At 35.1% G+C, this 26,573-nt stretch overlaps 1 protein-coding gene across 1 annotated transcript in view; it reads right to left on the bottom strand.

The window, feature by feature from the left end:
* Positions 1–23,339, bottom strand: part of LOC129255521 (restin homolog) — a 28,331-nt gene extending 4,992 nt beyond the window's left edge. Inside the window, exons 1-7 of the mRNA XM_054893871.2 lie at positions 23,169–23,339; positions 13,361–13,549; positions 12,087–12,158; positions 10,596–10,724; positions 3,672–3,868; positions 3,212–3,297; positions 1,645–1,745 (exon numbers count right to left, since the gene is read on the bottom strand). Coding sequence (XP_054749846.2) covers positions 1,645–1,745; positions 3,212–3,297; positions 3,672–3,868; positions 10,596–10,724; positions 12,087–12,158; positions 13,361–13,549 — 774 coding nt within the window. The 5' untranslated portion in view covers positions 23,169–23,339. The remainder of the gene's footprint in view (positions 1–1,644; positions 1,746–3,211; positions 3,298–3,671; positions 3,869–10,595; positions 10,725–12,086; positions 12,159–13,360; positions 13,550–23,168) is intronic.
* Positions 23,340–26,573: the final 3,234 nt, after the last annotated feature.

Here is a 26,573-nt window from a genome sequence, read left to right as displayed (position 1 = left end):
GTGAAAATGACGTGCGGGCAAGCATTTCTCAAAGTCAATTGCCGATCGGGAAAGTGGTTGTTTTGGAAATAAAATAATAAAATATCAATAGACCATCTAAATTTCAAAATCTTTTGGATAATCACAACTATATATATCTCTCATATTATGTCAAACCAGTAAAAAAAAACAGTGGAAACTGATGTAAAATCAGTGCCAATTACCAACAATTTATCGCCAGGTACCTCGTTCGAAAAACCGTGCCATCGCATCTTACGTTATATGTGTGCAATGACTGCGCATGCGCTACTATCTTGCGCAATTTGCCGATGCAAACCAAAAAAACAAAAACAACAAAAGTGGCTAAAATTTCACACTTTGCAAAGATCCATGAAATGGCCATCTATTTTCCATATTACCTTGAAATTGTTTTGATTTATTGGAAACTACGGAAAAATGAAGATTATTCAGCTCTTTCTTGACTCTCTTTTTTTACTCTGATTTATGATGATGCTTACACTCGGTAAATTTTTTTGTTATTGTGGTCCCACATGTAGACTTTCATGTTGCATGAAAAAAAAACATGAAAGTCTAAATGTGGGACTACAATAAAAAAAATATTGACCGAGCGTAACATCATAAAATGATGAAGAAAAGACAAGAGAGAGGTGAATATTCTTAATTTTCTTGATATTTTCCAACTAATTTTTTAAAAAATCAAGGAAATATGGAAAATAAATGACCATTTCATGGATTTAAAGATGCAAAATGTGAAATTTTAGCCACTCCACTTTTTTTTTTGATGATTTAAAAAAAAAAAAATTTTAACATCATAAAAACTATCTTTTTCAGAATCAATAAAGAGCTGAATATTTTTCACTGGATTTTTTTTATAGTTTCCAACTAAATCAAAACAATTCTAAGGAAATATGGCAAACAGATAAACATTCCGTGGATTTACAGATGCAAAATATGAAATTTTAGCAACTTTTGGTTAAGGTGTTTTTTTTAAACCTTAAACGCCCATTTATAAACAGCGAAAAAAAAATTATAAATAAACGTAATGACTCAGGCCTACGTTGCTGAGTAAACTTTTAAATGTGTGTTCTTTTATACTATACATGATTCTCAATTGTTGTTATTTTGTATGACCTTTGAATATAATAGTAGTGCCGTCATAATAAAATTATAAAACAAATTGGGCAAGCAGTTTTTTCTATCGGGCAAGCAAATTTTTTAATCACTTGCCCGACAGTGCAAGTGACGAAAAAAAAATTTGTAGAGGCCTGCATTTGGTAAGAAAAATATATGACTTTTAAGGCAGCAGAAAAAACATGAAGCCAGGTCGGATAAATTTCAGACAGGAGAGTGGAGATTTTCCAAAATGACCTTTACGGGGAAAATATGAGATACTGCTCATATCCTTTCATACCTCCTATTTTTTTCCTTCTCGTCTTAAACACATTGAAATTCTGGCATAAAATAACGCCACATAGCAAGATCCCTGATAGTCTTGTATATAGTTCCCCACTCATTCTTGTTCAATGTTATTTCCTAAACTTATTCCTTGGTTTATTACTTTTTATAACAGTTTACATTCTATATTTACAACATGTACACACTCACCATAATTGATTTTATACTGATTGATGAATTGAAACCCACCTTTGCTTGTTCAGCTGCATTCTTGTATTTCATGACTTCCATGCTCTTCAAATCAATCTGCTTGTAAAGTCTTGTCATCTGATCTTCTTTGTCTTCAATGTCTGTAAATAAATGCCAGGAAAGACATGAATTTATTGTAAGATAAATCCATAGAAATAGATGAAAGCTTGCATAAAAAAAATTAAGTTGGTTAAAGAGCTTTGAAGCATAAAGTTCATATCAATATTTGGAGTATGTGCAAAGTGAAAGTGTGAAGAAACAAGCTAGACATGATTCTCAACTGTATGTAGTAAAATTTATGTCTCTGCGATTGCTAGACAACACACACAACTTCTAAAATTTTCCAGTATTTAATGATTGCTGTGACCTTTTACCTTGTGACAAAAAAAAAATCAGATGACCTTCATTCATACATGAGTCTAATTTTAAGTTGATAACCCAGGTGGTTCTTCAGTTATCTAAAATACAAGTTACTTTCAGGTATAGTGCCCTAGTGCCAAATTGACCTTTGACCTCATGACCCTAAGACTACATTGTAATTAGATCATATTTCCTTCTATATGTACATGAACCAAGTTTAAAGTTTATCCCTTAATTTTTTTTTTTTTTTTCTACGAGAATGGGAAATGCAATGTATACAAGTGGAATGCCTATGGCATTCTCGCCTGTCTTATGCAATGTCGCGTTTCAATATAGAAGCAGTGCTGTCTTTGAAAACAACTATTAAAGATGCCTAATTATTAAAAAAAAAATATTCATTAGATAATGCAATACTGAGCTCATTTAATCTAAATGACCTGTGACGTTGTTCATGTGACCTGAAATTCTTGCAAGTTTCATGAACAAGATCCACAAACTTTCAAAGTTATGATGGCATTTAAAAAAAATAATCACAGCATGGTCAAAGTTTATTGACCCTAAATGACCTAAATCATGTGACCTAAAACTTACGCACGACAATCGTTGATACTTGATTACCCTTTTGTCCATATTTATGAACTAGATCCATAAACTTTCAAAGTTATAATGACATTTAAAAAACTTAACATTGGTTACGATTTTGATGTTGATTCCTAAAACATGGTCAAAGTTCATTGACCCTAAATGACCTAAATCATGTGACCTAAAACTTACGCACGACAATCGTTGATACTTGATTACCCTTTTGTCCACGTTTATGAACTAGATCCACAATCTTTCAAAGTTAAGATGACATTATAATAACTTAACCTTAGTTACGAATTCAATAATGATGGTGCCTATGACCTTTGACCTCATGACCACAAAATCCAATCAGACCATTATCACTCATATATACAAGAAGCTAAGTTTGAAGCTTTCATCTTCAAACTGTTCTTTAGTTCTCAAGAGAACAGGCTATTTTGGGGTATTTTACCTTTGCAACCTTTGATCTTGTGACCCCCAAAACTAGTAACCTCAATGACCCTTCAATACATATACAAAAACAAAGTTTAATCAGCTCCTAACGTTTAAATATATTTGCCACAAATTTGACCACAGAAGGGTAATCATCACTTTACTTCATTAAGAAGAGTAGCCTTCTTACCTGCTTGAGCCCCCTGTAATTTGTCAGTTAAACTCATGATATCATCTTTGGCTTGCTGTAGAGCCTTTTCAAGCTTCTTTTTACTCCTATTTATATGAAAGAAATAAGTTACACAAAAGTTTAAAAACTAGGCAAAAACTCATTAACACAACAATTCTTTTAATAGCATGAATAGATCCAAAAATAGTTCACAGGTTTGTACATAAAATTGTTTAGTGAGCAGATCACTGGATTGAACATGTTGATGACTTCATGCTAATTGTATTAAAATTGGACTTCACAATTTTCTAAAAACTGACTTCCGGTATTAAACTAGATTTGCAACATATGAAAACATATATTCTGTACAGATGGATTTTCAAGAATGGAGATATGTATATTCTCATTTGTCTCATCCTTTTTTTACCACTGTGTCAAAACATCAAAAGTCTAGAAATATAACATCTATCTACAGACTTACTTTGATGCAGCCTTGCCTCCTGTCATTTTCTCCACATATGATAGGATTTCAGTATTGATGTCAGATAGTTTCTGTGTGGCACTAGACGCTGTATCTAGAGCATCCTTCACAGCAATGGATACCTCTTCCAGGTCAACTTCAGGTTTCTTGGGTTTAAATTCCTCCTCATCCACACTATTTATGTATGTTCCAAAGAACTGAATACCACAAAAGGTTTACAAATCATTTTTTTTTTTAGATATAAAATCCCATCATCATTCACCCTCTGAAATCATATCCAATTTTGGCAGCTTAAAAAGGAATACTGAAACTGATCAAATGTAATGTAAAATAGTCTCCTCATGTCAAAGAAGCATGTGAAAGATTATTTTTTTTTTTTTTGCAGGAGTTTCTGCATTTTATTCATAAATCAATAATAAATCAACATGTTCACATAATTGAATGAATACAATTTAAATGTGACAATTAAAGAGATACATTGTAGATAATACAGAAAAGACTGATAATTAAATCATACCTAAGCATGTGATATAGTTCGGTAAAATACAGGGGCCAGCTATTATAAGCACAAAGGTGCTTGAAGCAATAGCAGCCAGGAGAGGGGGCTACATGAAAACCATCATAAATCATATTTGATAAATTGATCGTCACGAAATATAAGATTTAAATATATATATATATTGGTAGAAAAAAATGGTAAAAAGAATTGCAAGTGTGTGCATGTGGGTGAGTGCAGGTGAATCAAATTAGGTATATTTAGATATAAGAAATTTTTTCAACGAAGCTTTAAACGAATAGAGAGATGTACATTGTTTAAGATCATGTGGCAATGCATTCCAAATATCTGGGCCATGGTGGCGTATCGTCTTATGAGCGAGTAATATTCTTGGGTTGGTTAAGTGAAGATCTGTTGAATGTCGTGTTGGATATTTGTGAATGTCTTTGTTGTAAACAAAAAAATTGCGAAATGGAATCGGGATAATATTGGATGAAAATTTAAACATGAATATGGCGGTTTGATAAATGTTAATATCTTCAATTTTCAATGTCTTTAAGTTGTGAAATATTGGATCAGTATGTGCAATGAAATGTGAATGAGTACATATGCGGAGTGCTTTCTTTTGGAGACGGAAAATCGTTTCTATTTTTACCTTACTACTATACCCCCATACTAAGTTGCAGTAAGATAAGTGGGATAAAACGAACGAATTATAAAGCATAAATAATGATTTTTTGGAGAGATAATATTTTAATCTAAACAAAATTCCTATTCCTCTGGATGCCATCATGGAAATATTGTGAATGTGACTGTTCCAGGTTAAATTTGAGTCAATCCATACACCTAAGAATTTGGTTTCTTGTTTTTCAATGATAGGTATGTCATCTATGTATATATTAAGGAATATATGTTTAGTTTGAATGTGTTTAAAATACATAAAATTTGTTTTGCTTAGATTTAGGGAGAGTTTATTGGCTTTAAACCATTTTGATAATTTCTTTAATTCTAAATTAAGTGTCGGGACGAGTATATTTAAGTCTTTGTGGGAATAGAAGACATTTGTATCGTCTGCAAATAAAACGTATGTTAATTCTCGAGATGCATTTACAATATCATTCATATAAATCAAAAATAGCAAGGGACCTAAAATCGATCCTTGTGGTACTCCACATTTCATGGTACAAATATTGGATGTTTTTGATTTGAAAGAAACATAATGGCGTCGATTACTTAAGTAATCTTTGAACCAATTGAAAACCACCCCCCTGATTCCATATCTCTTTAATTTACAAAGTAAAATGCGGTGATCCATTGTATCGAATGCTTTCGATAGATCCATAAAAATCCCAACAGTGTGTTCTTTTTTAGAGAGAGAATCAGATATTTTGTCGAATAATTTTAAAATAGCATAATCGGTTGAATGATTCTCTCTAAAACCATATTGATTTGGAATTAATATATTATTATTGTTCAAAAAGGAATACAATCGCTTGTAAACTACTTTTTCAAGAATTTTAGAGATACTCGGTAATAAAGATATTGGTCGGTAATTGGAAGTAAGACATGGGTCATCTTTCTTATATATTGGTATTATTTTTGCAATCTTAAGTGGATCGGGAACAATGCCATGATACAGAGACAGGTTAAAAATATGCATGAGCGGTGAAGCTATAAAGTGAATTATTTGTTTTAATAAATAGACACTTATTCCATCATGCCCTGAAGATTTAGTCGGTTTCAAAGACCTAACAATTTCTAAGATCTCATGAGTATTAGTCGGATTAAAAAATACAGAATTTTCCGGAAAGTCGTTTAAGTATTCAGAAAAGTCATTATCATTAGATATTATTTTTGAAGCTAAATTTGGACCGATATTATTGAAGAAGTTATTAAAGGCATTAGCAACATCACTTGGGTTTCGCAAGTGTTGACCATTTTCTACGAAATTAATGTTATCATAGCTTTCTTTTTTCTTACCTAATATCTCATTTACAGATTTCCATAATGAATTTTTATTATCTTTGTTATTTTCAATTTTATCAGAAAAGTAAGATTTGCGAGCTAGGCGGATAACTGAAGTTAATTTGTTGCGGAATTTTTTGTATTTATTTATGTTTTGAATTGTAGGCGATTTAATGGATATTTTATAGAGTCTATTCCGAGTAAATATGGATTTAATTATACCTTGTGTAACCCACGGTTGTTTGTTCTTCTTTTTGCTCGATTTAACTCTTATTAATGGCACGTTTTTATCATAATAATAAAGAAGTTTATTTAAGAATATTACATAAGAGTCATTTGTATTTTGTTCTAGGTAAATATCATGCCAATTTTCTTCAGCCAAATCTACCTTCAGGGATTCTATATTACGTTGGGTTTCTTTTCGTCTGGTTATGTTTTCTTTGTCCCTAGGTTGGTGAGGGCGTTTATCATTTGGATACATTGCAAAAATAGGCAGATGGTCTGAAATATCATAGTATATTATTCCATTATTATTTCTATCAAGTGCATTAGAAAAAATATTATCAAGTATTGTATTTGATATGTTAGAAATTCTAGTTGGTTTATTAACGAGATGTTGTAATCCAACTGATGATAATAAATTAGTAAAATGTTGACCTATTGTAGTATAGGGAAAGGACAAATCAATGTTAAAGTCGCCCGTGATATAGATTTTTTTGTTTTCTCGAGAAACTGATTCGAGACTAGATTCCAATTCATTTAAAAATGTATCAGCATTATAGGTTGGGGGTCTATAGATTACACCGATTATTTTATTCTTATTTTTAGCGTTAGAAATTTCAATGAATAAGGATTCTATATTTTGAAGTTCAATATCATGTCTTACTTTGTAATTAAGATCTTTATGTACATAGAGAGCGACACCTCCTCCCTTACCAACTTTTCGATCTGTATGGAGGAAGTTGTAATTATCTGATGACATACTCTATATATCCGACTCATGGTTGCAGTGAATATCAGCGTAATGATTAAAATGAGTGGAATAGGTAACAGTCACTAGAACAATGATAACATAATTGAAAGGAAACATTTAATGTACAGTATATGATTCCACAGAACTTTATACCAGCAAGGATTACATACGTGTATCTAATTGTGTGTAAATGTGGACAGTTATTCACCACTCAGGATTCATATTTATAACCACAGGATATTAGACCTTTGTTACCTTATTTATTCAGGTTGTTGATATAAAAAATTTCACCTCCTATTAGTTTTTCCTTCATGTATGTATGACTTTCAGAAAGCAAATAACTGTTACATTTTTAAAATAAATTCCTACAAAAACTGCAAAGAATTTTTAACATCCTTTTGATGCACCCAGATTTCAGATATGAATACAATATAAAATACACATTTTTACAGGTGTACAACGAGGGCATGCAACAGAATTGTATCGAAACTTTATTGTGAAATGACTGGGATGGAATAACACTTGTCATAAGAGTCTTACACGTAAACTTTAATGTTGACCTCAAAATGAACTTTGACCATACCATGTGACCTCCCAACACAATAGCATGCAGGTCCCCTAAGTACATTTACCATCCAAGTTTGGTTGAAAAGTGATTCACGGTTGCAAAGTTATGTGTCATAAGAGAGTCTTGCACGGAAACTTTAACGTTGACCTGAAAATGACCTTTGACCTTACCATGTGACCTCCAACTGCAGCATAATATGCAGGTACCCCAAGTCCATCTACCATCAAAATTTGGTTGAAAAGTGAGTTATGGTTGCGGAGTTAGGTGTCATAAGAGAACATTGCATGTAAACTTTTACGTTGACCTGAAAATGACCTTTGACCTTACCATGTGACCTCTGACTGCAGCATAACATGCAGGACGCCTAAGTACATCTACCATTCAAGTTTGGTTGAAAAGTGACTTACGGTTGCGGAGTAAGATGTGATGAGAGAGTCTTGCATGTAAGATTTAAAGTTGACCTGAAAATGACCTTTGACCTTACCGTGTGACCACCGACTGTAACATAACATGCAGGTCCCCTATGTACGTCTACCATGCAAGTTTGGTTGAAAAGTGATTTACGGTTGCAGAGTTATGTGTCACAAGAGAGTCTTGCACGGAAACTTTAAAGTTGACCTGAAAATGACCATTGACCTTATCATGTGACCTCCGACTGCAGCATTACATGCAGGTCCCCCAAGTCCATCTACCATCCAAGTTTGGTTAAAAGTGACTTACGGTTGCGGAGTTAGGTGTCATAAGAGAGCCTTGCATGTAAACTTTAACATTGACCTGAAAATGACCTTTGACCTTACCATGTGACCTCTGACTGCAGCATAATATGCAGGTCCCCCAAGTACATCTACCATCAAAGTTTGGTTGAAAAGTGATTTACGGTTGCAGAGTTATGTGTCATAAGAGTCTTGCATGTAAAATTTAAAGTTGACCTGAAAATGACCTTTGACCTTACCGTGTGACCACCGACTGTAACATAACATGCAGGTCTCCTAAGTACATCTACCATGCAAGTTTGGTTGAAAAGTGATTTACGGTTGCAGAGTTATATGTCATAAGAGTCTTGCATGTAAAATGTAAAGTTGACCTGAAAATTACCTTTGACCTTACCATATGGCCTCTGACTGCAGCATGATATGCAGGTTCCCCAAGTCCATCTACCATCCAAGTTCGGTTAAAAAGTGACTTATGGTTGCTGAGTTACATGTAGGTGTCATAAGAGAGCCTTGCATGTAAACTTTAACATTGACCTGAAAATGACCTTTGACCTTACCATGTGACCTCTGACTGCAGCATAATATGCAGGTACCCCAAGTCCATCTACCATCAAAGTTTGGTTGAAAAGTGAGTTATGGTTGCGGGATTAGGTGTCATAAGAGAACATTGCATGTAAACTTTTACGTTGACCTGAAAATGACCTTTGACCTTACCATGTGACCTCTCAGTTTGGTTGAAAAGTGACTTACGGTTGTGGAGTCATAATGTTTGTGACGGACGGACGACATTTGGATCCCTAAGACTTGCCTTCACCTTTGGTCGGCGAGACAAAAATATAAACAATGGACATTTCCAGAAATGCTACCCCCCAAATAAAAACAAGTGGAATGCCTCTGGCCGTCTCAACTGCATCACGCGATTCAATATAGCAGCAGTGCTGATTTTGAAAACTACTATAACTCGCACAAGATGTTCAGTGATACTTGGTTACTCTTATTTCCACGTTTTATGAACTAGACCAATACACTTATAGAGATATGATGGCAATTCAACAAATACCCCCAACGCGGCCAAAGTTCTTTGACCTTACATGACCTTTGAACTTGATCATGTGACCTGAAACTCGCACAGGATGTTCAGTGATACTTGATTACTATTATGTCCAAGTTTTATGAACTAGACCAACACACTTTCAAATTTATGGCTGTAATTCAACAAATACCCCAATTTGGCCAAAGTTCATGGACCCTAAATGACCTTTGACCTTGATCATGTGACCTGAAACTTGCACAGGATGTTCAGTAATACTTGATTACTATTATGTATAAGTTTCATGAATCAGATCCATAAACTTTCAAAGTTATGATGGTAATTCAACAGATACCCCCAATTCGGCCAAAGTTCATTGACCCTAAATGACCTTTGACCTTGGTCATGTGACGTGAAACTCATGCAGGATGTTCAGTGATACTTGATTAACCTTATGTATAAGTTTCATGAACTAGGTCCATATATTTTCTAAGTTATGATGACATTTCAAAAACTTAACCTTAGGTTAAGATTTTGATGTTGATTCCCCCAACATGGTCTAAGTTCATTGACCCTAAATGACCTTTGACCTTGGTCATGTGACATGAAACTCAGGCAGGATGTTCAGTAATACTTGATTAACCTTATGGCCAAGTTTCATGAACTAGGTCCATATACTTTCTAAGTTATGCTGTCATTTCAAAAACTTAACCTCAGGTTAAGATTTGGTGTTGACGCCGCCGCCGCCGTCGGAAAAGCGGCGCCTATAGTCTCACTCTGCTATGCAGGTGAGACAAAAAATGATGAATTAGCTCTCATGATCAAAGATAATTTCAATTAAAATCATTAAGAAAATACTCATGGAGAAATGACAAGTCGTTCCAATCCATGATAAAATTCATTGTATCTTTATAAGTCTACCATACTGTGTCAAATGGGAAAGTAAGGCAAAATCATAAATTATCAAGTTATCTGATTTCACAAACTTGCAGTCAAATCATATATTTGTTAATTTGAAGAAACAACTGCAATCTTGTGAAAAGAAAAGAGTTTGTACGGCTGTTACAAAATTTGTAAAGGGGTTGGTATTGACCATTGACCCCTACCCCTTCATCAAAATTGGAATGAGTGTCAAAGATAATGTTAAGTCTACACAGACATTATGTACAATCAACTCACATCATTGATCTGATTTAATAACTTGAGTCTCTGGTCAGTGACTTCTTCAAATCCAACCACAAAGATCATGACCTGCTGCTGATATCTTCTCTTTTGAATGGTGTCACTAATGATCTTCTCAAGCTCCAACTGAAATCGAAGAACAAAAAAAGAATATGAACAGCATCTAAACCATCTATCACACTCCACACACAAAAAAATCAAGTAAAAGTGGAATATGAATTCAAAGAGAGCAAACAACTTAGAGCACTCAATTGTTATTACTTCTGATGTTTCCCCCATTTTTTTCAATGCTGTTTCTCTTTTCGACATTGTTTGCTTCAACAATTGTTAAACAATTGTAAGGACAATTGTTAAACAATTGTAAGGAGAGTATAATCACACACATGTATATAAACCTCTTATCTCAGACTTTAAAAAAAATTGGGGAAAGCTCACAAAAAAATCATTTTAAAGTAACATTTATGATAGTAGGAAAGACTTAAGTTCAGCAGTCAACCAGTTTATATACAGTATAAACCCTAACAACAGAAAAGATCTTAAGGACGTTCCACAGTTAAAGTGAAATCCATGTCATTTTCACCAAACTTTGCACATAGATACTTTAGAACCTTAATATTCGAAATATGCAAAAATTAACATAGGTCCATGTGCTTGATTTTTTGCTATAGAGCTTCAAAGTTCACCCAAATTGATGTTCTTAAGAATTGCGCATTCAAAAGAATTTGGCATTTTTAGACCGCCCAAAATTACTACAATGAGTTTAAACCTCTATTATTCAGTCAAAATACATGAAAAAGTCATCAAATTTCGCAAGAGAGTTAATAATTGTATAATTAGAATGGAGAATCTATTTATAGTCCTATTTGTTTGCAATATTTAGTTTAACAGCACTGTCAGTTCTTAAAAATGGCGTAAAAGATAACAAAATCCCAATCTAAAAAATTTGAAATTTCAGTCACAAACTTCAAACGTACAATAAATGCTGCACTTTATTCAAAATCCATGTCATTTTCACCAAAATTTGCAGAGTTGTAGAGGAAGGTATAACTAAGAGGTACAAACATTAAAAACTAGGGGTTCATGTGCTTGTTTTTAAACTATCAGCATTTTTATCAGAGCAAATGTGCTTTTTAAAACACCAAAAATGCGCCGAATGCTTTGTATCTAAGTGAAGAAAAAATCAAAACCACTCTACCATTTATTTAAACTCGGGGTAATATTCGTGATTCTTGGCAGCACTGCAGAGTAAAGTATTTTGAAATTGTAGAGAATTTTTTTTTAATGGTCCATGGAATAATTCCATTTTTAAGCTTCATGAAATAACGCATCGGATCTGCAGTTAAAGTGCAGAAGATGAGAAAAATCAGCTCATACCCGCAGCTAATTAGTCACCTGTTCATCAATTGTGACGTCAGCGCGCAGAGTGTAAACTATGCGCAGATCATAATGCGCACAAACATAACTGTGGAACGTCCTTAAATGACTTACTAAATCAGGGACAAAGTAGGCAGCTTTGTTTTCATCCATCATCTCTTCATTGAGTTCAAAGGCAGCAACAGTCTAAAAGTGACAAAAGATAAGACTTTTCAATCATCATAGGATCTAGATGTAACATACACAGCCAAACATTTTCTCCTGCTTTATACATTTGCTTCAGTATTCTATTTTATCTTAAAGGGATGATCCGGGCTGGCAATATTTATATCTAAACAGATAGAGTAAAATTCACAGAGCAAAATGCTGAAAATTTCATCAAATCGGATAACAAATAACAAAGTTATTGAATTTTAAAGTTTATCAATATTTTGTGAAAACAGTTATATGCACATCGTCATGAATTTTCATTAGGTGGGCTGATAATGTCACATCCCCACTTTCCTTTTTGATATGTTATTACATGAAATCATAAATTTTTCATTTTTTCATACATGTGTAAATGATGTGTCTCCACTATGATGAAATAAGTTGCGGCAATAAATAACTAATGCACTTAATCAGTTGTCAATCAAATTGTTTTAGTTCTTAGTAGAAAAAATTTGAATAAACCTAATTTCATATAATAAAATACAAAAGAACAAGTGGGAATATGACATCATCAGCCCACCTAATGAATATTCATAGAGGCATGCCTAGAACTGTTTCACCAGAAAAATGCAAATCTTTAAAATTCAATAACTTTGTTATTTGTGATCCAATTTTGATCAAATTTATAGCATTTTGCTCTGTGAATTTTACTCTATTTATTGAGGCATAAATTTTTCCAGCCTGAACCATCCCTTTAATTATTAGTAATAAGATTGAAATTAATCCCTGGTCATCATAGGCCATGGTCTTGATATTCCTCTCAGTAATTATTTTGCCCTTCTTGATTTATGCTGTAAGAAGCCAATGCAAAGATGACAGCCCTGATATTCCTGAATTTTGAGGCCTGTATTATTGAAGGAGGTCTTGTTTGGTATGTTCAAGATTTGCATCTGCATATGTTTATTACATCTTTAGCTAGAATGTGTGATGATTGAGATTTTTTTTTCATTTTGGCTTGTAATACACCAGTCATTCAGAACATGAAAACCTCTATGAAAACATCCACCATCCCAGATCTACTAACTCCCTCAAAACAAAGAAGAATATTTCAAATATCAAACAAATCTTGAGTAAATCCATAATGGATGAGAGGTAAAGTGAAAAACTGTATTAACTTCTGGATTCAACATTATTCTTATCAATGAGTATAAACGTGAAATCTTTATGAGTAATGTTACCTTGTTGACACGAGATGTGATGCGATCTAGTTCCTCTTTTGTTTGGTCAGCCTGACGCTGAGCTTGAGCTTTTAGATTCCTTTCAATCACCAGCTGTGCTGGGGCATCACCTCGGTCTAAGACAGACATGGTACCCACCATAGAGGGGGACCACTGACGCACACCAAACTCTTCTGGTATCTCATCCATCTACATATAAAATAATTAAGAAAACATTTACAAATAATGGAAAATATTTTAGATAAAAAATTTTAGTGTACAATGGCAGACAGCATTCTTTGACAGTTGTCTACACTCACAGCAAAAACAAAGGAGTGACCAAGCTAAGACAATGTGTTTACTGTTCTTTGCAGATCATCCAGTAAAATCATCTAAAAGTATTGGAAACCAGAAAGCAGCTACACATGTACACAAGGATATCTTGACATTTTCAGCCAATTCCGTATGAGAAGTATAAAAATTTGATAAAATATGAAAATGTGAAAAATACTAACTATTAGCGCTACATATACTTGATGCAATGGACAGCTCAGAGCAAAAGACAATGTTTCATTGTAAGTGTGCAGGCTTTGGACCCCCATCCTACTGGAGCATGGAGAGGGACCCATATACATGTATGTATGATGTATGCATCCTTTCAATTTAATTCTAAATTCATTTTTCTTATAATTCCACAAAAAATCAGTTGACAAACTGTTCCCTACATGCAGTGCATCCTACAAGGCAAAAGCGACTTTGTGTCTCGCTTATGTCTCACTTATCTCTTATGTCTCACTTATGAAAATAACCAGAAATATCGTGATTTGTGAGGGCACACAACAGAATGGTATCAAAACTTCATTGCGAAATGACTGGGATGGAATAACACTTGTCATAAGAGTCTTGCATGTAAACTTTCACGTTGACCTGACAATGACCTTTGACCTTATCATGTGACCTCCGACTGCAGCATAACATGCAGGTCGCCTAAGTACATCTACCATCTCAGTTGGGTTGAAAAGTGACTTACGGTTGTGGAGTTAGGTGTCAAAAGAGAGTCTTGCATATAAACTTTAACGTTGACCAGAAAATGACCTTTGACCTTACCATGTGACCTCCAACTGCAGCATAACATGCAGGTCCCCAAAGTCCATCTACCATCCAAGTTTGGTTGAAAAGTGACATATGGTTGCGGAGTTAGGTGTCATACAGTAAGAGAGTCTTGCATGTAAACTTTAACGTTGACCTGAAAATGACCTTTGACTTTACCATACATGTGACCTCCGACTGCAGCCTAACATGCAATTCCCCCAAGTCCATCTACCATCCAAGTTTGGTTGAAAAGCGACTTACGGTTGCGGAGTTAGGTGTCATAAGAGAGTCTTGCATATAAACTTTAACGTTGACCTGAAAATTACCTTTGACCTTACCATGTGACCTCCGACTGCAGACTAACATGCAAGTCCCCTAAGTCCATCTACCATGCAAGTTTGGTTGAAAAGTGACTTGCGGTTGCGGAGTTAGGTGTCATAAGAGAGTCTTGCATGTAAACTTTAACGTTGACCTGAAAATGACCTTTGACCTTACCATGTGACCTCTGACTGCAGCATAACATGCAGGTCCCCCAAGTCCATCTACCATGCAAGTTTGGTTGAAAAGTGACTTACGGTTGTGGAGTCATAATATTTGTGACGGACGGACAACATTTGGATCCCTAAGACTTGGCTTCACCTTTGGTGGGCGAGACAAAAATATAAACAATGGAGATTTCCAGAAATGCTACCCCCCCCCCCCCCGAAAAGTGACTTACGGTTGTGGAGTTATGTGTCATAAGGTTTGTGACGGACAGACGACATTTGGATCCCTAAGTCCCGCCTTCACCTCTGGTGGGCGAGATAAAAATGGAAAACAGGAATCCCAGTTATTTCTTTAATTACATTGAACATACATACGTACCAAGATGATTTATGATCTTTTTTGCATCATAATATTCAATTTTCCTTCATTTTATACAAAATGTAAGAATAGTTTATGCATATATGTCATTCAGAGTATCTAGAGAACTGAAAATTAGGTCTGAAAAAGGGTGTCATCAAAGCGTCCCTGTACCACCAATATATGTGAGTTCCCCCCCCCCCCCCCCCCCGGGGCTGGGTATAACAAAAACCTGTGATACACATGCATCGGGTTTGAAACTGTCTCTGACGCCGACTTTGAAGCCACCAAAAGTGGACTGAGGCCGCCTGAGGCCGCCCTCAAGATGATTATTCCCCTGATAAGCCTGCTTCATGTCGCCTATTCATATGACACAAGTCGCCTGATTTTTTATGTCAACATTATCTATCGTTCATCAGGCCGACGCGACTCTCCAAATCGGATCTATTCGACAAAGAAATGGTAATCTTTTCTTCTGGAAGTTGATACACTCTTTGAATTGATGTTCAGAGACTGGGCGAGTTGGATTTTACAAAATTAGGTAGCATTTAAGATTTGGACTTTTATCTGCACTCTCTCATTTACTTGTCTAATTAACACACACACGCACAAATGGCGGAAAATAAAACTCCTGCCACTCCCCCTGCACCCAATAATGGCGTCGACTTCCGCTCCTGAGTCAACCCATTTGACATGGGCAAGGATGTCCAAACCGTCGGATGTAAAAAACGCCGAAACAAACGCAAACATGAAGGAAGTCTAGCAGAAGAATCTATCTTGCTCAGGGCAGACTCCTCTTCCAGCGCTTCCGAATCACATAATACCAAATGCAAAACCCCCTCTTCTAACCGCAGCACCTCCATTCATAGCACCAACCATCTGAAAATTCCATTTGTCCCAATAGAAAAGAGGAAATCATTAAAGGGTGTAAACCCAAAAGATATTGCGAAGTCAATTGAAAAATGTGTTGGTTCGTCTCCTATTCAGCACCTAAATCATGTATACAGTGGAATTCTTGTTCAATGCAAAAACAAACTAGAAATTTGACGTATCCAAAGGGCACAGATGCCCCCGCTTAATGTGATTGAACTTAATATCATTCAGAAACCAATATTCATATACAGATGTATATAATGAACAAATTTTAGACCTTTGAACAAACTTGCATATATAATGAGCTGTGACCTTTGACCTGAGGACTCCGAATTCGAACTTAGCCTGTATTTTGGTGTCATCTACCTACACACCCCAATTTTTTTTTATCTGTTGAATATTTCATAAGTTATCATGCAGAAGTTATCATGCAGAAACCCACTCGCATATATAATGAGCTGTGACATTTGACCTACGGACTCCGAAATCGAACTTAGCCTGTATTTTGGTGTCATCTACCTACACACCCCAATTTTTTTTTAATCTGTTGAATATTTCATAAGTTATCATGCAGAAACTCACTCGCATATATAATGAGCTGTGACCTTTGAACTACGGACTCCAAAATCTAACTTAGCCTGCATTTTGGTGTCATCTACCTACACACCCCAATTTTTAAAAAATCTGTTGAATATTTCATAAGTTATAGCACGGAAATCAACTTGCATATAATGAGCTGTGACCTTTGACCTGCCGACTTCGAATCCAAACTTAGCCTGTAATTTGGTGTCATCTACCTACACACCCAAATTTTTAAAAATCTGTTGAATATTTCATAAGTTATCATGCAGAAACCAACTCGCATATATAATGAGCTGTGACCTTTGACCTGCGGACACTGAATTCAAACTTAGGCTGTATTTTGGCGTCATCTACCTTCAAACTAAAATTTATATATATATATATATATATATATATATATATATATATATATATATATATATATATATATATATATATATTGTTTTAATACCATAGATACTGTACTACCACCAGAGGAGATACTACGATCAATAAACAGGCACTCAACTCAAGCCTACAGCATCGTGGACTGAAAGTAAAGTAAGTAAAGTAAAATCAATGGGGTCAGGGGCAGATCCAGGAATTCGACAAGCAAAAATAAAAAAGTCCTTGCTGGTGTATGAACAACATATTCCAATTAAAAAACATATGCTGTGATATCTAAAGGGGGAGGGGGGCACACTTGTGTAAGAACAGCATATTTACATTACAAATTTTGATTATGGCTCTCAAAAGGATGCCCCTTCCCCCCGGATCAGCCACTGACTGGGGTGTTGAAAAAAAATTCCAAAAAAGTGTACACACTTCCGACAGTCCTTTCTCATGTTAAGTGTATATATACACAACAAAAAAAGGAAGTCCCCCCTTAAACAAACATCAATAATTTCCGAACCAATGCGAGTTTTTAATATATTTTTACATGAGCGTGTAGGTAATTTTATAGGCTACCCTCTGAGTAAATGTTATGGACGTATTTTACGTCATGCTTCAGTGAGCACCGTCAGAAGGCAAAAATGTCACTTTTCAAAAGTCACAAGCCAAATATCATGACTTTGATTCCATTTTTATTGGAACTAATTCCACATTCTCATCATGAAAAATAGTCAGAAGGCTTGTAAAAGGTACTTTCTAAAAGACGATACAATTTTTCTGGCTAAATTTCACGGTTGAATGAACACAAGTCCAAATTTGCTATAATTGGATTTTTTACAAACTTCTATCAATAAAAATGATAGAATATGATGACAGTTATTTTTGGGAAGAGTATCTTCAACAATATTCATTGTTTCACGATTCAATGAACATTTATTGAAAACAAAAGATACGATTTTCAAATATCATAGGCAAGTATTGTTTCATTTTGGTAACTGAAAATGATCTTTTCTCAACTTTTTCGTTATGTTCATGACCAATTAACATGCTTCAATGATTCAAAGGCGTTTAATTAAACATTCACGCTTGAATGAACAAGTGGAATGTGATAAGCTCTTTTTTACGTTATTGGAAAAAATGCAATTTGTAACTATGGATATCTATCACAAACCTCCTTGCATGGTTCATTTGATTTGATTTTTATGAAAATCCCGATGTTTAATGCATCAGTGAGCACACAATATTCGAAAATTATGCAAATGAGAAGAAAGTTCAAGGCCCTGGCCCCACTCTGTGCCGTATCAAATGGTTATTTTGGTGTGCGCACATTTTGGATAGTGTTACACTGAAGCCATGTGCGAAGTTTCATGAAATAACTGTTGGCAGAAGTAACAAAAACCGTCCATGAAACAAACCCTCATTTCATATTTGTTAAAATGTTGACTTCCTCTCTCATAGACTTGTGTACATTATGGGAGCATATGTTTAAGAATAAGTAACCCCCTATTCAATGTGGTGGAACTTTTTTTCAAGGCTGTCTTTAGCAATGTCATTTGGCAGTAATGTTTATCAACCTATGGGCAGAATTATGTGCAAAAATGAAATCGATTTGTTTATTTATGGATGAGTGAGCACACATCAAAGTGGGAAATTGGGTATTTTCAAAGTCACAGACCCATTTTAAATGGTAATAAAGTGAATATTGGGGGCAAATTCGGTTTCAAATGTGATTTTAATTGCTGTTGTTTTTATCATCCATCATTTTTATCACCACACACTTTCCGAAATTTTAAAATTTTCATGGTTGAGCGAGCACATTCAAAAACTTAGGAATGAATACTCTTTATACTGCATAAATGTATTTTTTCTTACAAATTCTCATGATCAGTTTAATTTATGGACAAATCAGTGGTGGATCCAGAATTTTAAAATGGGGGAGGGGCCTATAATCGGGGTAGCCATCAACATTTTCAAATTTTAACATGATCTAACAAGTTGTAGAGGATACTACCATAAACCCCTTTGATGATACGTCACTATACAGGGGCCGCGGAACGGTTTTCAAAGTGGGGGGGGGGCTGACCATGCAAAAAATCACAATCGTATGGTCATTTTTACATTTTTGTACATGCTTTTGGAAAAAAGTTGGGGGCTGAGCCCCCCCCCCCCCCGCGGCCCCTGCATTATTGTGCTCACTCAACCATGAACATACGATATCAAAATTGTGTGTGGAGTGGCTAAATGATGGATAGTAAAACAGCATTAACACCATAAAATTCACCTAAAAACAACTTTTGCCCAGTTTTGTATTTGCACAATCTGAAAAACGACTCTTGTGACTTTCAAAAATTGTCATTTTTAATTAAATCTTTAATTGCTCATGCATGACTCAACCGATCAATCTCATTTTTCCCCAGAGGTTGCTTAATGAGTGTAGAAAACCACCTACGAAATATCATATCTCAAAATAATTCCGTTCAAAAGTTACAGCAATTTGATTTAGGGGGGACTTACTTTTTTTGTTGTGTATATATATATATTACAGGCACTCAACTCAAGCCTACAGCATCATGGACTTAAAGTAAAGTAAGTAAGTAAAGTAAAATCAATGGGGTCAGGGGCAGATCCAGGAATTTGACAAGCAAAAAAAGTCCTTGCCGGTGTATGAACAACATATTCCCATTAAAAATATATGCTATGATTTTCAAAGGGGGGGACACACTTGTGTAAGAACGGCATATTTACATTACAAATTTTGATTATGGCTCTCAAAAGGATGCCCCTTCCCCCCGGATCAGCCACTGACTGGGGTGTTGAAAAAAATTTCCAAAAAAGTGTACACACTTCCGACAGTCCTTTCTCATGTTAAGTTTATTATAAATATATATATATATATATATATATATATTTATATACACTTAATATATATATTATATATACACTGTATATAAATATATACATATATATAATATATATATATATATTACAGGCACTCAACTCAAGCTTACAGCATCATGGACTTAAAGTAAAGTAAGTAAGTAAAGTAAAATCAATGGGGTCAGGGGCAGATCCAGGAATTTGACAAGCAAAAAAAAAGTCCTTGCTGGTGTATGAACAACATATTCCTATTAAAAATATATGCTATGATTTTCAAAGGGGGGGACACACTTGTGTAAGAATGGCATATTTACATTACAAATTTTGATTATGGCTCTCAAAAGGATGCCCCTTCCCCCCCGGGGAACAAAATTTCCCCCAAAAAGGAAAAACGCCAGCACTAAAAGATCTCTTGTTGGAATAAAGCGTGTTTGGATAAAATAGGTATATTAAGGTATTAACCTGCTTTGATTTTTTTCCACAACTTTTTGAAAGACCACACAATTAATTGTCAAAGGAATTCGAAATGGATAGAGGTGGGAGGAGGGGGGTCTTCTTATTATTTGGCAACCAGTAAATTTGACTATTTCCCCCATCATAAATATTCTTCAATTTTGTTTTCTTTAAAAAAACAATAATAAATAAATGAAAAATGAAAAAGTAATCCCTTTCTTTTCTTCTTTATTTTCTCTTCTTTCTTTTTCACTTCTGTATCATTACGGTTAGATTTAAAGTCAAGTACATGTACGTGTGTCTCAATAATTCAGGGCTTTTACTGAAAATCGAAGTACATGAACATAGGTTGGAAAACTTAGGAAGGAGATGATAAAGATAAAGAAAGGAATAACGAAAATCACTACTCCAATCCTACGCCCATACCGGAGTATGGGGATATGTCTGTCCAGTTGATGGAAACACCAATGTCGGTGAAGTCTCAAACTTTGCCAGAGACAAGATGCCTTTAAATCCTAAACAAGTGGATCACCTCTGGCTCTGGCAGTCTCACCTGCATTACGCGAGTCAATATAGCAGCAGTGCTGATTTTGAAAAACAACTATCATGACTATTGAATGGTGTTTTTTTTAAAACACAATTCATATGATAATAAAATACTACGTTCATTGACCCAATGTCATGACCTAAGCTATGCCTATGGCAGGTCATGTGACCTGAATCTCATGCAGGATATTGTTAAACTTATGTCTAAGTTTCATGAACTAGATCTATAAATTATGATGGCAATTCAGCAAATGGACTGCTACCCACCCGTGTCCAACAACCTCAGAAATGCACCCTAAACGGCGTAACTACATTAACTAAATTTGCAACCCTAAATGGCGTATACCCATGAGAAAAGCCACTCTAAGTGGCGTTAACAGGGAAAAGCCCCTAATTCGATACCCTAAGTGGCGTAAACATATCGAAATTGATTAAATTTATACCATACTGATTACTGAAGTTAACTTGATGTTACATACAACAGGTATAAATTCCCTGCATTTTTAAAAAGTTTTTGCAAGTAAGGCCAGCATAATTTACCCCCAATGACACCTCTTTTGGCCACTTTGAATAGCCAACTTTTAGACTAAATTAATGAATGCAAGTGAAAAATGTTGCTTGCTTTGACTGATTGATCGATGCATCACTTGCTATTCGTTTTACCAATTTCATCAAAACTTGAAAAAATGGAATCCATTATATCCATACCAGTTAATGTGTTGAAAAATACATTCATTAGACATTAATTAAACTTATATCTTCTTTGTTTTGTTTTAATTGATAATAAAAAGCAAATCAATATAAGAATCCCCGGTATGAATCACACAAAATGATAGACTACAGTATAGGCCTAAACCCTAGGTGTGCTGCCTAGTATAGAGCCAGGTGTAAGACTAGAGACTACTGTGTACAGGGGTATTCTCTCGTAAGTGATGCGCTGGCCGGCGTGTGCGAGGATTATTTTGTATCCAATAAAATCACGCCCTTCATGGTGTTTATGGCTTAGGCCTGCTCCCGAATCTTCTCAAATTTGCAACCCTAAATGGCCGGAAATGGCGTAGATCTATTCATATTTGCAACCCTCAACGGCGTAATCTTCATAACCAAATAAGCAACCCTAAATGGCGTGAAGAGAGAGATGAAAGGCTAGGCCTACCCTAATCTAGCCAGGCGGCTTCTTGAGAGTAAAAATCATTTACTAACGTAGGCTTACTCTCAACGAAGCCAGGGAGTCCTTCCTATTCACCTACACGAAGGACCCCAAAACCTGAAACTTTCACCCCCGAGATTTCTACTTTCCTTCTAAAAGATCTAGCTCTAAATCATGTATGGTACATGGGATAAAACTTCATTTCCGACATTTCTACGCTCTCGTTGTTATTTTTAAACAAGAATTCATCAAAAAAATGAAAAAATATTGTGAAAAGACGCGAGCGTCGCGTAACGTTGGGGAAGTACAATAAGAAACAAGATGGCGGCGTAAACATCGGGCAAGTCTCTTCCGTCTTTTCTCAATATTTTTTCTTTTTTTTGATGAATTCTTGTTTAAAAATAACAACGAGAGCCTAGAAATGTCGGAAATGAAGTTTTATCCCATGTAGGCCTACATGATTTATGGCTAGATGTTTTACTTTTAGAAGGAAAGCTAAAGTAGAAATCTCGGGGGCGAAAGTTTCAGGGTTTTTTCATTTTTGCTGTACAGGCAGATGAATAGGAAGGACTCCCTGGCTTCGTTGAGAGTAAGCCTACGTTAGTGAATGATTTTTACTCTCAAGAAGCCGCCTGGCTACCCTAAAAAAAGGCTAAATGGCGATTTACCAGCGAATGGTCCTGAAAAGTGAAATGCAACCCTTTTTGCCAAAGCCAAAGGCAAAGACGTCGACGACGCGCGCCTGAGGCTGAGTGAGTGCCTGAAACCGGACCCTTTTCGACGCTTTTTCTGGACGCGGGTGGGTAGAAGGTCATGTGGAGAGTGACCCCCCCCCCCCCCGGCCCAACACATCCGAGCTGAGCCGAGTTGTCTCGGTATCGAAAATCACGATACCGGTATGTGGTCCCCGCCCAGTCCGTCCGGCCGGCCGGCCAGCGCGCGACGCGAAAACGGGACAATTGAACCTGGTGAGTGGTGGAATGATGTAAACAATGAATTTGCAGCTTAAATAACATCATTTCTATATCATTTCCAACTTACCTTTGTACTTTAAATTGTAGGTACACCCTGAATCTGCTACCCTCACTGAAACAATATACTCATCTATCTTCTGTCTGTGAATATGTCAATTTCCATGGAAAAAATATGGCTTGTTATCGGGGACCATGTCGGCCGCCATCTTACCTTTTCGTGGTAATTGATTGATCACATGACCTTGGTTGCTCGGTAACGTCCGATGGTGGTACATGGTTTTCCGTGTCGAGACGATTGATCGAATAAAATATATTGAGCAACATGATAATTGGTTATTGATTTTCACTGCGGGTATATTGCATAATTGAATAGTTTCATGTCATCGATTAAGTCATTTGGTCAATGCCATGTTCTTCTGGTCACATTGACAAAATTCGGAGAGTCCCTGCTTCCATCCTGTTCACTATAGTATATCTCTAGTGCAACTCATATCGGCCTAAATATATTTTTCTTCCTCCCAATTTAGAAATTGCTTGGCCTTTAAAATAAAAATTTGAAATACACTTTTAGATACTAAAAGAAAGAAATAAATATGAAAAAAAGAGTAAAAAGGAAAGACGCGAGGGAAATATCGAGGGGGGGGGGGTTGGGATATAGACAGGGGTGTGCGGTATTTTGATCAACCGAAAAGATAGAGATTAAACAATGTATGGGGAGGTTTGCTTTATTGCACATTTATCAGAGTAATTGTGCTTTTTATTTAAATAGAATCGATGAAAGTTGTTAGACGTCGAACAACTTGTAAAACTATACAGATCGGGACTGAAAGTATGCAGGGAAATGGCGGAGTAATTTGGAATAGGTGTGAGACTCCCCGCAAACAGTGGTTGTGGAAAATGCTTAAACATTCATTCTGATTTTTTTAATGTGTGTTACGACTTACCCCTAATAGTAAACAGGGTAAGTTGTAAAATAACATGTTTAGTTTTCTTCCCCATGCTTGTACCAATTAATAACAGATCACGGTACTGTGGGTGATAATAGCATAGACTTTAATGTTAATAGCTTCAATATTAAAAGCCAATTTATACAAAATCTCTTCATTTATAGTCAGAGTCCCCCCCCCCCCCTCCTCTCTGTATGCCAGTGCCCACTTACTGTAACACAGCGATGTTTGGAATCAGTTTCCTGAGTGTTGAGTGTTGCAAACCGTCAAAAGTTATGTATATGCGAATTCTTTTTGCAAATTTTGCCGATTTCATTCTGGAACATATAGGCCTATCTGCTCATGCGGTCGCTAGCAAAAATCATAACCACTTTCTTAGTGTTTGTGAAAGCCTACAACTGTTTTGCAAACTCTATATAGCAAAAATTAATGTTTGGAAATGGAGGAAAATAAATAATATCGCGCTCGCAATATTTTATTAGTGAGATACGTATCATGTTCATGATTACAATGACTACAAAAAGTGCTTCATGTGTTTAGATGTAATTCTAACAAAATAAGCAAGCGCTTGGCGCTAGCATTTTATGACTATGGTGAGATATGTATGCTCTTCATGATCTCCTAAGAAAATAGTTCTTAAAGGAGAAATATATTGATTATGAATATGGCCTTATTATATATCAGTGGAGAGGTAATGATGTGAGGATAACCATTAGGTCATTCAAAAATAACGAAAATAATACATAAGGTGGAAATCGCCAATTAAAAAGCGCTAAAATGCCTCTCCGAAATATGCCTCGCATCGGTCTCTGAATTGACTCGAATTTGATGACGTCACTGTCTGTACGAGAGGCGTGATTGGCTCTCCCACGTCAAGCTCCACTTGCATGCAAAACCTGTTGCGAGGGTACGTTTTCTCCACACTGACACTGAATACTTGATTGATTGATTGATTGATTCATTTATTTCCACACTTCATAAAAAGAACAATACAGAGTAAAGATGGTATTACAAAATACAGTACAATATATTCCGATGCATAAAGAGAACATACACTACACAAAACAATATACCAAAATATGAACAATACTTAAATCAGACAAGAAGAGAAACAGTATATGTAAATGTGGGGGATCATTTAAAAAGTTAAAAACTTATAACATAATCCCAATTTTGTCAATAAAAGTTTGAGTTTTGCAGAGAAAGACTAGAAGAAAAAAAAAATGTAATTGAGGTAACTTAGTCTAGGAAATTAAAGTTTTTGTAGAAGAAATGTTTTAAGTTTATATTTAAATACATTAAGGGATAGAGAACTTTTGACATCTTCAGGGAGACTGTTCCAGAATACAGGACCATTATGAATTATTGACTTTCGGGATAATGATAATTTCCCACATGATACACGGTAATCAGATTTTCTTCTAGTATCATAATTGTGAATATCAGAATTTTTACAAAATAAAGAATCAAAATTTATTGGAAGTAATTTCTTATAGTATAAATACATAAAGATACCAAGATTGTAACTATATAATTCATACACAGGCAATATTTTAAACTTAAGAAAGAGTGGAGCAGTGTGAGCTCTGAAACTAGAATAAGATATCATTCTGATTACTCTTTTTTGTAAAACTAAAGTTCTATCTAATAAATATTTATTTGAAGACCCCCAAACAATAATTCCATAATTGAGATATGACAAAATTAAAGTGTTATAAAGCATTAAGAGAATATTTTGTGGGACAAATTCACGTAATCTATTTAAAACACCTATATTTCTAGAAATGAGGGAGTTTATTTTGTTAACATGACTTTTCCATTTTAAATTATCATCAATGTGAATTCCAAGAAATTTTACACTCTCCACCCTTTCTACTTCAGTATCATTAATATATAATTAAACAGATTTTTTATCTACATTGTTTCTACTGATGATCATAACATTTGTTTTCTGAATATTCAAAGCTAAATTATTAACAGAGAACAATTCCTGTACTTTATTAAGTTCAATATTCATATTTTGTTGTAAATAACCTATGTCACTGTGGCAAAAAAATATATTTGTGTCGTCAGCAAAAAGAACAAATTTTAATAAATTAGAACAGAGATGAAGATCATTAACATATATAAGGAAAAGAAGAGGACCGAGGATTGAACCCTGCGGTACGCCTATTGATACTTTCTTGAACGAAGAATGACATGAATTATAAAGAACACATTGCTTTCTATTACTTAAATAATTGTGTATTAATTTAAGGGAAATACCTCGTATTCCATAAAAAGATAATTTACTAAGCAATATGTCATGGTTAATACAATCAAACGCCTTTTTTAGATCAATGAACACTCCAAACGTTATTTCGTTTCGCGCTCGCATTGTTTTTTAGTAAGACAGGTACGAATCATGGTAACAAAAATTTTCTTATAATATCCCTATTTAAGGTCTATATATCACAAATTTTCAGCTCGCGCTTCGCACTCGCATTAGTTGATAAGTGAGATACATAATCGTTTAATGGCACAGT

Source organism: Lytechinus pictus, chromosome 3 (genome assembly GCF_037042905.1).
Source record: "Lytechinus pictus isolate F3 Inbred chromosome 3, Lp3.0, whole genome shotgun sequence".
In the NCBI taxonomy this organism is placed as follows: Eukaryota; Metazoa; Echinodermata; class Echinoidea; order Temnopleuroida; family Toxopneustidae; genus Lytechinus; species Lytechinus pictus.
This window is presented reverse-complemented; position numbering and strand designations above follow the sequence as displayed.